At 39.8% G+C, this 12,346-nt stretch overlaps 1 protein-coding gene across 6 annotated transcripts in view; it reads right to left on the bottom strand.

The window, feature by feature from the left end:
- Positions 1 to 3,552: 3,552 nt before the first annotated feature.
- The window catches only part of clip2 (CAP-GLY domain containing linker protein 2), a 63,483-nt gene continuing 54,689 nt past the window's right edge, over positions 3,553 to 12,346 (bottom strand). For all 6 annotated transcript variants that reach the window (XM_034198740.1, XM_034198738.1, XM_034198742.1 and 3 more), the window contains 4 exons: positions 9,137 to 9,296; positions 5,933 to 6,121; positions 4,434 to 4,493; positions 3,553 to 4,342 (listed from right to left, as the gene is read on the bottom strand). In XM_034198740.1, coding sequence (XP_034054631.1) covers positions 4,331 to 4,342; positions 4,434 to 4,493; positions 5,933 to 6,121; positions 9,137 to 9,296 — 421 coding nt within the window. In that variant the 3' untranslated portion in view covers positions 3,553 to 4,330. The remainder of the gene's footprint in view (positions 4,343 to 4,433; positions 4,494 to 5,932; positions 6,122 to 9,136; positions 9,297 to 12,346) is intronic.

Genomic DNA, 12,346 nt, shown 5'->3' on the forward strand with positions numbered 1-12,346 from the left:
CAACAGCATCTATTGGCTGCAATTTACATACAGGATTAGCGGAGGAACCTCTGGAAATACCCTCGGGGAACAACATTGACATGGAGAGGGAATATATTGTTTTTTATTTTATTAGTGTGACTGATTAAATCCCTGTCTGCCATTTGGCTGCAACTTCACACACTGTCAGTTTTGGTTTACACAAAAAAAATCCTTTCAGACTGCATGAAAGTGGTTTGACATGATAGTATGCAAATTATGTTTAAGGATTAGTCCAAAGTGGATACAGCATTGATCTTCTGGTAATTACTGTAATACCATAGCTCTTGTGCCTAAAATAGCTTGTCAATGTAATATAGGGGAAAGTTCATATCCTAGTGAAAGGGGAATACAAGTGATCTTATAATAAATGCAGTCAGATTTATATTAAACCTAATCATCAAATGGTATATAATCCACTATATCACTATAATATGGTTAGTTCTGGTTGCATTGATACACCGCTAAACTGCTATGAAATAATTAGTTAAACCAAGAGCAAAAAATTGATTTGTGCCTGTGCTTTTTTGTATTGCTTAGCCGAAAAAGTGATCACTTATTTATTAAATGTCACCAGTATAACCCATTTGCCCTTTAGCAAAAAAACTGGGACGTTTGGATAAGGCCTGACATTTGCCAAGGCCGACAAGTAAAAGTGATATGTGTGGAGGTTATAAATCCAGAAATTGTAAATAAACATGCAATGTCTGCGTGTCAGGAGGTTAAGCCCATCTTTCCACACATTTCAGTTATTGCAGACTATTCTCATCAAGTCACTTTAATACCAAATATTTGCCTGAGACGAGAGATTTCTAACAGGATTTATTGTGTTTTCTGTGTGTTTTGTTTAGGAATGGATAAATGGTTACTGGCAGAATTTCCCAAACCACCAATTTCTTAGTGGTATTCTGTGTGAATCTGTAGAAATATACTATGTTTTGCCCTTAAAGACAGACAGTAGTATGAAAGAGTGTGAAATAAAACACCACCAGCCTTTGCCCACATTGTTAATATTTAATGACTCAATCTCCGAAACCATTGCAGCAATAATCCAAAGGGTATAACCCTCCAGCATAAAAGGCCATGTACAATATCCAATGGAAAATGTAAGTATTATCGTCGCCGACCAGCGTCTGCCCTTCATGTTTTGCTCAGGATTCATGTCTCCTGTACAGCAACAGTTCCCTCTGACCAATACAAACAGGATCTCAGAGTGAATTTATGGATAAAACGATATTTGGAAGATTTACAGTATAAATTATTAACGTGTCGATAACATTATTCGCGAATAAAATCCAGATGTTCTTAACCTGGGGAATTATGAGAGTAACATTTTACACATTGTTTGGGTGTTAGCTCCTGTGGCAGCCCTTCAGTAGCCCTACTTAACAAAAGGTCAGTAAAGTAATCCAATACATTTAGATACAGCATCAAATAAGACTGCTTTGTTACATATTTACATATAAGTTAATACTCGTGTATGGATGGAGTCTGTACTGATACGCAGGGACGTCTCTGGCCAACATGAGGCCCCACGCAAAGTTATATGATGAGGCCCTCTGTTTTGCGAGCGTCGACGGGAGGGGTGCTAGTGGAGCCTCGCAGCGGCTAGATTTGCCAGTTGAGGCACCCTCTGCAAGATGAGGCCCCCTCTGCAAGATGATGCCCCCTCCGCAAGATGATGCCCCCTCCGCAAGATGATGCCCCCTCCGCAAGGTGATGCCCCCTCCGCAAGGTGAGGCCCCCTCCGCAAGGTGAGGCCCCCTCCGCAAGGTGAGGCCCCCTCCGCAAGGTGAGGCCCCATGCAGTCTGCATGATCGGCCTGTAGGGAGGGACGGCCCTGCTGATACATAAAAAAAAAAGCTGATACTGCTAAAATGTGTTTTGATATAAGAGAACATAAAAGTCTTGAATAATTAACTGTAATCACTTAAGCATTCGTTAACATAAATCAGAAATACATTTAGGAGAAGCCCTGTCAAGAAGTCCTTTGCACATAGCAAAACATTTTACTATTTCAAAGGAATATTGGTCCAAAAGCCACTTTACCCGACACCTGAAGAGAGATTTGTGGTTGAAATAATCTCTTTCAGTCCTGTTTACAGATAACTTTAGAGTGCACATTGGTGATTTAAATATATAATCGACAGTTGTCAGTGTCACAATGCATGTCAAAGTCCTCAGTTGGGATTATTTACTTTTTTGGTTTGGATAACAACGTTTAAAAAGCGGCTAAAATCCGATTCCAGGGTCAACTCGGCTGAACTGTAACACGTTAAAAGGAACGATACACTTTCTGCTGTCTGAAGTAAACATGGAGGCCACAGATGTCAGAATGTACTGTTTGATTTTAACTTGATGTGTAGGGAATGCCTGAGGACAAAAATAACAATTGCTAAATGTTTAATTGTATTTGTATGTGAAGCAATGGCTGCTTCTTCTGTACGGAGAACATTTTGTTTTATACATCTATCAGCATTTCTTCACAAAGACAAAGAAGCTTGACAAACGTTGAGTGTGACGTAAAGGAAAGGATCAATTATTTGACTTAAGTTGCATTGCAAAACATCAGACCTGTACCTGATATATGAACACATATGAATCAGATTTTCCTTTAATGTTTTCTTTTAGAAGTGGCTGTTATATAAGCGTGATAATGCACTCAAAGGCTGCCAGAGGGAATAATAAGATTCTCTCTCTTTCTTATTTCTTATATCAAGACACCATGTTGTGCTTGATGGCTTACTTTAAAGACCCAGATCTAGACGTGGAATAATTTCAGAGTACAAGATTTTCATTCATGACACTTTGGAATAACTGTAACTCGCTCCTACAGGGTTTTGCAAGCTTTTGTAAATTACATAAAATGGGGCGAAGCCTGCGAGCTAGTTCAGGCAGTCAACTCGAGCACCAATGATACATTAACATGTGACGCACCTCGTCCCTCTTACAACCAACCAATCACATTCTCCTAAACATGCCGCTCTATTTAAGCTGCCAGGTCTTCCTGCCTCTGCCTCGCTAGCTGCTGCTGCCACTGTGTTCACTTGCTATTGCTACGTTCATGTTCCTGCTGCTGTGTTTCATGTTGCTGCTGCTCGCCTGCCCCCCCACCACCCCAGCTTCCACCTGTAGGCTCGGGGGATAGTTGTCTAATCATCACTCAATGTTCTTTGTAAATCTGTGGAGTGATGAGGCCCAAGCCTAGACGCCAAACTCAAACTATATGCTGCTTAATACACATATAAGAAACACGTGAGTTGTCTGACTGAAAATGCTTTAAAAGACACATTTTCAGTATCAAATGGTTTGTGATGACTGAAACAGAAGCAGAGTATTTGCTGTACCCTGGTGAGTGAAGGGGAAGTGGATTATGTTTCAGGAAGTGGGTTATAAAGTGTCGGGGACTGTTTAAAAAAGAAAAATCCAAACAAAAAACTGTCCGACATTGATATCCATTTTAAATAAATGTGCCCTGATTACAATCGAAGAAGGGTTAAACAGTGTTTGTGTTTTCTCAATGAAAGACAGATGTGGGGGTGGAGTATTACTTGAACAATCCTTTTTAATTCCACAGTTATTGATCATATTGTACACTAAAGCGGCAGCGTGAACACTGGACAGAGCTGACCGTAATGAGGTTTCTAACACTTCTCATTAGATATGAAGTAAAGTGACAAATGAGCCAAACTCCCTAAAATAAAAGCCAGCCATTGCTCTGAGTACCACTGGCCAAAACAGCTCACTCATACAGGATGAAATCAAAGTAAAAGCAATAAATAAAACAAACAGATCTTCAGTTCTTCACGTCGTTGTCCATCAGCCGTTTTGCCTTCCGGTTCAAAATTAGGAATTGTCACAGAGTTTGTACCGATAATATCTCTTCATGTCCCATTACCTGTTTATATTTTATAGTACTTTAAGCGGTCTTCATGATTGGCTAATAGGTGCTTTCTGCAACAACACATAAAATCACTGGAGATGGAGATTCGCTGTTTTGGTTTGGAGTGTAAACTGAAATCTTCATCAGGCGTCCATCGAAGGGTCAGGGAGGCGTGTGGCGCAGAGGATAGAGCATGGTCTGGGGATCAGATGGTCACAGGTTCAAACCCCACTGCAGTCAGCATGTCGTTGTGTCCCTGAGACACTTCACCCCCAGTTGCTCCTGTGGGGATTGCCCACAGTGTTGAGTATGTAAGTCGCTTTGGATAAAAGCGTCTAACGAGTAATGTGTAATGTAATGTCAGGAGGAAACGTTGGACCAGCTTTTTCTTTAAGATGTCCCAGTTCAATCTGATCTCTTCTGCTCATATCAGTGTTGCTCCTGAAAAGAAAGGAAACAACATGTCTTAGCACTGACAGATGTTGTAATATTGCCACAATCATGGTTTTAAGTGTAATGAAATAGTACTTACATCTCGAGTACTGCCGGACTCCTGATGATGAATCCCATTGGCTGAGTTTACACCATGCACCTGAAAAACACAGTAAACAATTGATGATTAAACCCTCCTGTTGTCTTCGGGTAAAATCGGACCGATTCACTACTTTCATTCATCATTCCCCCGCTCTTATGTGCCCACCCCCCCACATGGATCACACCTGGCACACACAATACATGTTCAGTGTCTGTTCTTTGTATATTTACTGCAGTTGTTCATGTATACCAGTAGTCTGATACAATATGTACAGTTTGAAAGGGTGTTAAAGGATATGTGGTGATGATTAATGGTTTTTGTGTTAATGTAATAGCAGTTAAAACAGGACCGGTCAAATTTGACCGCGAACACCAAAGTAAGGGGGAACACGAAGACAATAGTTAAATAGTTAAAGCCAATTCTGAACATGATTGTCTTTGTATTGTGAGTTACATTAACACAAAGGACTATTTCAACCCATTTTTGGCTCTCGCTGAGCTCAGATGTGGAGATTGTAACCACTCTGATGGGTACAGGGAGGCAGGATACGCTTTAGAGAGGAGCATGGGTAATTAGATATTAGGCTAGCTGTTTTCCCGTTTTCAGTCTTTGTGATAAACTAAGCTAACGTTAATTTATTCCATACGTTGAAAATGATAGCAGAGTCAAATTATTCCATATTCTATTTTACATGTACGTAGATAAGTATATCGGACGTATGTTGGACGTGACTTTCAAGTATCATGTATGTCTATATCTACACTGTTTGAGAGCTAGGGACTTAAGATTTTCATCGCCAACATTCAGTGGCGGTTCTAGACCAATTTGACTGGGGGGGCCACTGGGGGGCCAGTTATTTTCTGAGGGGGGCACAATAAATGCAGGACGAAAAAGAGAACTAGACAGTATGAAGTAATTGCGCATAAGAAAACAATGCAATACAGTTATTGGTATTTGTTTCAGTACACATATTTATTTCAGATAGATCTTATAGTTATTACTGTTAGCTTCAGCTTAAGTTATAGTGCAATGTTTGCACTAACACCATATTTATATAAAAATAAGGCAATGAACAGTTACATCTCTACTTTACATAAGGGTGTCTGCACAATCTCACATTACAGCAACAAAATCCTGCGTTTTAGGCAAAACCGAGTACCAGAAAATATACATTTAAAAAAAAAAAAAAAAAACTTTTCATTGTTAGGGGGGCCACAGGGGGGTCAGAGGTCAGTGTTAGGGGGGCACTGGCCCCCTGGCCCCCCTAGAACCGCCCCTGCTAACATTGCCTTTGAATCTTTAAAGACTTCTTCCCAAGCTGCCTCACATCCAAACTATTTCCATGCTTTGAACATGTTTTAAAAAAAGCCTTTGATTAAACTTGTGTTTCTTTTTTCTATTACGCCCCTTTTAGCACTTTGGGATTACTTTATAGCAAAGAAAAGTGCTTTACCAATAAAATGTATTATTATTGTGAAGTGAAGTTGAGGTTTTACCGGGCTTTTCTCGGGGTGTCTGCGCATGGCCAGCACCAGCTGGTCCACCTGCTGGTTGTGCTCCATGGCCCCCCGCAGGGCGTCCTCTGTGCCGAGCAGCCGCTGCCGGAGCCGGCTCATCTCCGAGTCCAGCATCGAGGGGTCCAGCATGGAGTGCCGCCGGTGGTCCGGGGAGGACCGCTCCCGACCCTGAAACACACAGAGCAGGAGTGAGTCAGTATGTTGGTAAAAAAATGGTAAAGAGCAGATTTTCATATTTTTTTATATACTCTTATTATTGTCATTTTTTTAAACAGTTTCTATTATATTCTGTTTCTATTATAATCTATTTGATTTGATTTACTTATCTGTTATATTGTGTTGCACTGTTGGAGGAGCCTGTGACCTAATATGTTCATTGTCATAACGACACTGTAGCTACAGTAAGCACACTTGACAATAAAAGCCTTGAAACCTTGAAATAACATGCATACATACAACATACGCCCGCATACGTACTCATAAGTACGCATAATGTGTGCAGACTAGTTACTGCGCATGTAACATACATGGGTGACAATAATCTCACCTCTATCACCTACCATAAGCTACCCATATTTTCATATTTCAACATATTAACTTCCTCTCAGGGATCAACTCAGCTGCCACTGATTAGGCAGTGATTACATTAACCAACAGCTGCCTTGCTTTCAGCCGTCTGTGGAAACAGCATTTTGCTCTACTCTGAAATCTGGAGAAACCCCATTCCAGCTACAAAAATGAAACATGAATAAGGTTGAAAAAAAGTCACAAATTATGTATCGGGAGGCTGTCAAGAAAACAGTGATAGAATGTATATGTATTAGTGGTAAATATTTAACATTATACAAATCTTTTTGGCAATATATTTGAGCATATATGTAGCAATGGTCTGTGTTCCAAGTGGAAAATTAAAGAGTTGAGTTTATTTGGCACGGTATGACCTAAAGATGCCATCAAGTTGGGAAATGCAGGACGAAGCATTTTTGGGATTTTTACCCGTACAATCTTAGCATCTGTTGCGTTTAAAAAAAAAAAAAGTTTATATATTTATTTGACAGTGCACATTGATTGACATTTCTGTAAATGCGCCAGAGTTAGCCAACAGGCTATTTTTCGTCTGTAGTCCCTGGACAGATGTTAAAAGTCATCCTAAAAACTAAAATTCACTTCAAATAACAGGTAAATACAATAAGTAAAACAACATTCAACAGAGATACTTATATTATGATAAAAGCATATATAAAAACATAAAAACTAAACTAAAATAGATATTCACAAAGCAGACAGATAGCAACAGGTCAAGGCATATGTACAAACAGAGCGTTGTAAAGTGCAGATTGTGTCAGTGTTGACAGAGCTGACTTTCCACTAACCATGTTTTTAAGTTAGATTTAAATAAACTTCAGGTGTTTTGTTCTCTAATCTTTACTGGGATTGAGTTCCACTGTTGTGCAGCTTTAAAAGAAAAAGAAGATTGGCTGAATGAACTCTCCCTTAATGGAACAACGCAGTCTCCTCTTGCTGCAGCTCTTGTTGACCTAGTTACAGGTGTGCGTATGGTGATAAAATGTCTGAGCGGAGGTGAGGTAAGGCCGTGTATTATTTTGTACATGAGGCAAGCATTTGAATATCTAATTACATTTTCCCAGCTCAACAACTTATATTTTGTGAGTATTGGGCAATGATGAGAATAAACTGACTTCTTATCTACTATTTTAAGTGTTTGTTTGTATAATGATTCCAGGGGTTTAAGAGTGGTTGTACGGCATGTGACCAGGTTGTTAAGCAGTAGGTGATATGAGATAGAACCATAGAGTGCATGTACATCAGAGCCGCTTCTGTTGACATGCAGTTCCTGGTAAACCTCAAATTGAACATACTGAATTTGACCCTGTTGCAAACCTTTTTCACCTGAGCCTTAAAATTGAGTCTTGAATCAATTAAGACCCCCAGGTATTTGTACTCTGAGACCACCTGTAGCCTCTCCCCGGACACAAACACATCTGGCTCAACGCAGGAGGACTTGGTTTTGGTGAAGAACATACATACAGTTTTACTGACATTTAGTTGCAGACAGCATTGCTCCAACCAAGCTGTTACATGAAGCATCTTGTTCGTCAGTTTATTAGCCACTTGTGTCAGACTGCCTCCGTGAACATAAATTACAGTATCATCAGCATACATTTGGATGTTTGTGTCAGGACATATCGATGGTAAGTCGTTTATATACAATGAAAATAACAATGGACCCAGAATTGACCCTTGTGGGACACCTGTGCACAGCTGGAGGTTAGATGATTGATTATTCTGTACTCTGACATACTGAGAACGGTTGAACAAATATGATTCTATCCATTTAAGTGTTAGTGTGGAGAAGTTAATGCTGGATAGCTTAGATATGAGTTTTTTGTGGTTAACAGTGTCAAAGGCCTTCTTTAAGTCGAGAAACACTGCTCCTACAACACCACCTTTATCCATTTTGGATTTGATTTGTTCTGTGAAGAAACAGTTGGCTGTTTCTGTAGAGTATTTGGCCCTAAAGCCAAATTGCATTGGATGCAGAGAAAAAGCACTGTTATTCAGATGGTTCATAATTTGTTCAGCTACAAGTTTTTCAACGACTTTTGATACTGTAGGAAGGATACTAATTGGCCTATAGTTATTGGTAGACATTGGGTATCCACCTTTAACGTTGACTTCCACTAATCATTTAAAAAGTCATGCCTCATGATTTTCCCATCTTTAATTATGTATAGAGTATTTTGTATATCATGACAGGCATTGAGACCAGGGTGAGGCTCCTCTTTTTTATGCAACTCTAACTTCATGATGGTTAAAACAATTTAAAGAAACATTTTGACATTTCGTAAAATTCACTTGAAAAGTTTGATATATCTTTTTATTCGTTCAATATGAAGCTGGAACCAGGAGGATAGCTTAGCTTAGCAGCAGGATGTTGATTGTGTCCAGTAAGACTTCCCCATTCCTCACTCAATTAATCTATGATCTACTGACTCACCTTGGTAAGTTATAATAGATTTCTAGAGTAGAACGCGCAACGCTTTTGTGTATGTACTGTATCATGATCCTTGCTGCGGATTTAGCAACCACAACATTACTAGAATAGGGGAAATCAAAAGTAATCCCAGCAGTTCAGAAGCAGCGTTCATCACACTTCCTCACCAGCAGAAGCAGTTTCTCGCGCAGGGTCTTGATGTCCTCCTGAAGTTTCTGCTCCTTCACCTTCCACTCGGCCTTGTGCACTTCACGGGTCATATCTTTCTCCATGTCCCGCGAGTGGCGATGAGACTCCAGGAGTAACACCCGCAGTTCATTCAGACTCCTGGAAACACAAAAAAAACAACACATATGAGAAACAAAATAAACAGGAAAGCTTGAGTGTTCGTTCTATAACAGAGATACGGCAGGTCACACACACACACACACACACACACACACACACACACACACACACACACACACACACACACACACACACACACACACACACACACACACACACACACACACACACACACACACACACACACACACACACACACACACACACACACACACACACACACACACACACACACTCTGATACCCCCGATACACTGCCTGTAAATATAAAACGTTGTGCAATATACATGCATGTGCATATCCTCGTGCTTTCTTGTTTCTCTCAATTTATTTACAACCCGCAATATGCAAGTTTATTCTCTTCCCTTTATCTGCACTATACTTCTGCTGTGGTAATAATAATAATGTATAATTTCCCCATTGTGGGACAAATAAAGGAATTCTGGTTCTGCCAGTTATTGAACTCTAAAGAACAATAAAGAGAATGTCTCCTGTCAAGGATCACATGAGTGGTACATCTGCTCAGAGGTCATTATCATTTTAAAGCTCGAGACCTGCAGGATGTGAATTATATATCAGCCGGTTCGGTCGGTGGGGATTGTGGAGGCGGCCTCACCTTTGTACATTTCCATAATCAAACATATTTGGCTGTTTACTCGCATACTAATATCAGTGGAAAACATACACTGGTTATTATTCTCTGTGACCAGGGCACCACATGTTACCCAGAGGGGTTAGCTGCGTTAATGCCCTTATTCAGCCGATTTATATGTATATGCAAATCGCCCACCGAGAGCATAATTTCCGCTTTCTAAAAAGAAATACTCTGTGCAAAAACATTCCTATGTTGCTGAAATTGTTGTTGTAAAGCAGATCCAAATCACTATTCAAATCCATAATTGTTTTGACTTTTCAGAAATGATTACTTACGCATTAACCCAAATAGCCCATGAATTAGGCACTAGTTATTCCACATTATTCATCATACATTCTCAGATGAATAGTGTGTGTTTGTGTGTGGCGCTGTTAGCATAGGCTATAGTCTCTAAATATTGTTTTGTTCATTCAATACTTTGTTGGGGCTTTCACTGGGTCTTTAAGATATGCTATTAGCATATTTGGTTGCCTTGTATCGATAAAATGCTGAAAATCCTTGAAATGTTTTTGTCCTTGTAACTTTTTACACAATATTAGCAAAGTAAGTACAGTTCAAAATAATTATATAATGACGATACGTTTCGGGAAAATGTGACAGTTCACTGAGTTTCAAAGCCCGCAACAAATATTATTTGGCACAGCCGTAGCTTTAAAAAATGTATTTATTTCTTTGTAAATGTTCTGCAATAGCTAGAATCCCTGTGTTCATAGTGACATCACGATGTAACACTCGTGCTACTATTGCTTAGCACTCCAACTTATACGTGATAGGTTAAGGGGCGGGACATCTCTAAGCGGTTGACCAATCACAACAGACTGGGCTCTGGTTTCAGACAGAGGGTGAAAAGAGGTGCTGCAGCACAGGCTGATATACACCTGAACATCAGCAGGAGAGGACTCTTTAAAGTAGAGACACTACATACTGATATACACCTGAACATCAGCAGGAGAGGACTCTTTAAAGTAGAGACACTACATACTGATATACACCTGAACATCAGCAGGAGAGGACTCTTTAAAGTAGAGACACTACATACTGATATACACCTGAACATCAGCAGGAGAGGACTCTTTAAAGTAGAGACACTACACACTGATATACACCTGAACATCAGCAGGAGAGGACTCTTTAAAGTAGAGACACTACATACTGATATACACCTGAACATCAGCAGGAGAGGACTCTTTAAAGTAGAGACACTACATACTGATATACACCTGAACATCAGCAGGAGAGGACTCTTTAAAGTAGAGACACTACATACTGATATACACCTGAACATCAGCAGGAGAGGACTCTTTAAAGTAGAGACACTACATACTGATATACACCTGAACATCAGCAGGAGAGGACTCTTTAAAGTAGATACACTACATACTGATATACACCTGAACATCATCAGGAGAGGACTCTTTAAAGTAGAGACACTACATACTGATATACACCTGAACATCAGCAGGAGAGGACTCTTTAAAGTAGAGACACTACATACTGATATACACCTGAACATCAGCAGGAGAGGACTCTTTAAAGTAGAGACACTACATACTGATATACACCTGGACATCAGCAGGAGAGGACTCTTTAAAGTAGAGACACTACATACTGATATACACCTGGACATCAGCAGGAGAGGACTCTTTAAAGTAGAGACACTACATACTGATATACACCTGAACATCAGCAGGAGAGGACTCTTTAAAGTAGAGACACTACATACTGATATACACCTGAACATCAGCAGGAGAGGACTCTTTAAAGTAGAGACACTACATACTGATATACACCTGAACATCAGCAGAATAGGGCCCGTTTAACAATCCATTAAATAGCTCTTTGTAATATGTGTAATAGTGTTGTATTTAGTTGTTTGCTAACAAGTTTGCCAGGTCAGTATTGTGTTCACAGCTCGTTTCTGCTGCCCCCCAGTGGACAAAAACTAAGTGAATGCATGTAAGAGGTTGTTTTACTTGTGTTTAATGAAGCAATGTCCTCCACATCAGTGATAATGTATTCTTCCTCCTCCTACACAGTTTCCTGCAGTTCCTCGGGGCTCCTAACTATGACAGCGCTCTGCTCAGTAACATTGATTTGTGTTCCCGTGACATGCATAGTTATATGGTCTTGTATTATTGCTTGCTTCAGCAAAAAAGAAAAATCTATATTTCTTCCATCACAAGCCTTGCTAGTAATTGGCTTTCTTGAATTACCCTCACTCGTTTGTTTTCCTAAAAGGATGTCAGGCTCACATAGCAGCAGGAACATTAGGGGAAATAATGACACTACAATTAAATAACACTAACTCAAGGGGCCACCAATGGATCTTACAATGGATGGTATACAGTAGATATATTTTTATTGCATATTACATA

The sequence above is a fragment of the Gymnodraco acuticeps genome, unplaced genomic scaffold (assembly GCF_902827175.1).
Source record: "Gymnodraco acuticeps unplaced genomic scaffold, fGymAcu1.1, whole genome shotgun sequence".
Taxonomy (NCBI): domain Eukaryota; kingdom Metazoa; phylum Chordata; class Actinopteri; order Perciformes; family Bathydraconidae; genus Gymnodraco; species Gymnodraco acuticeps.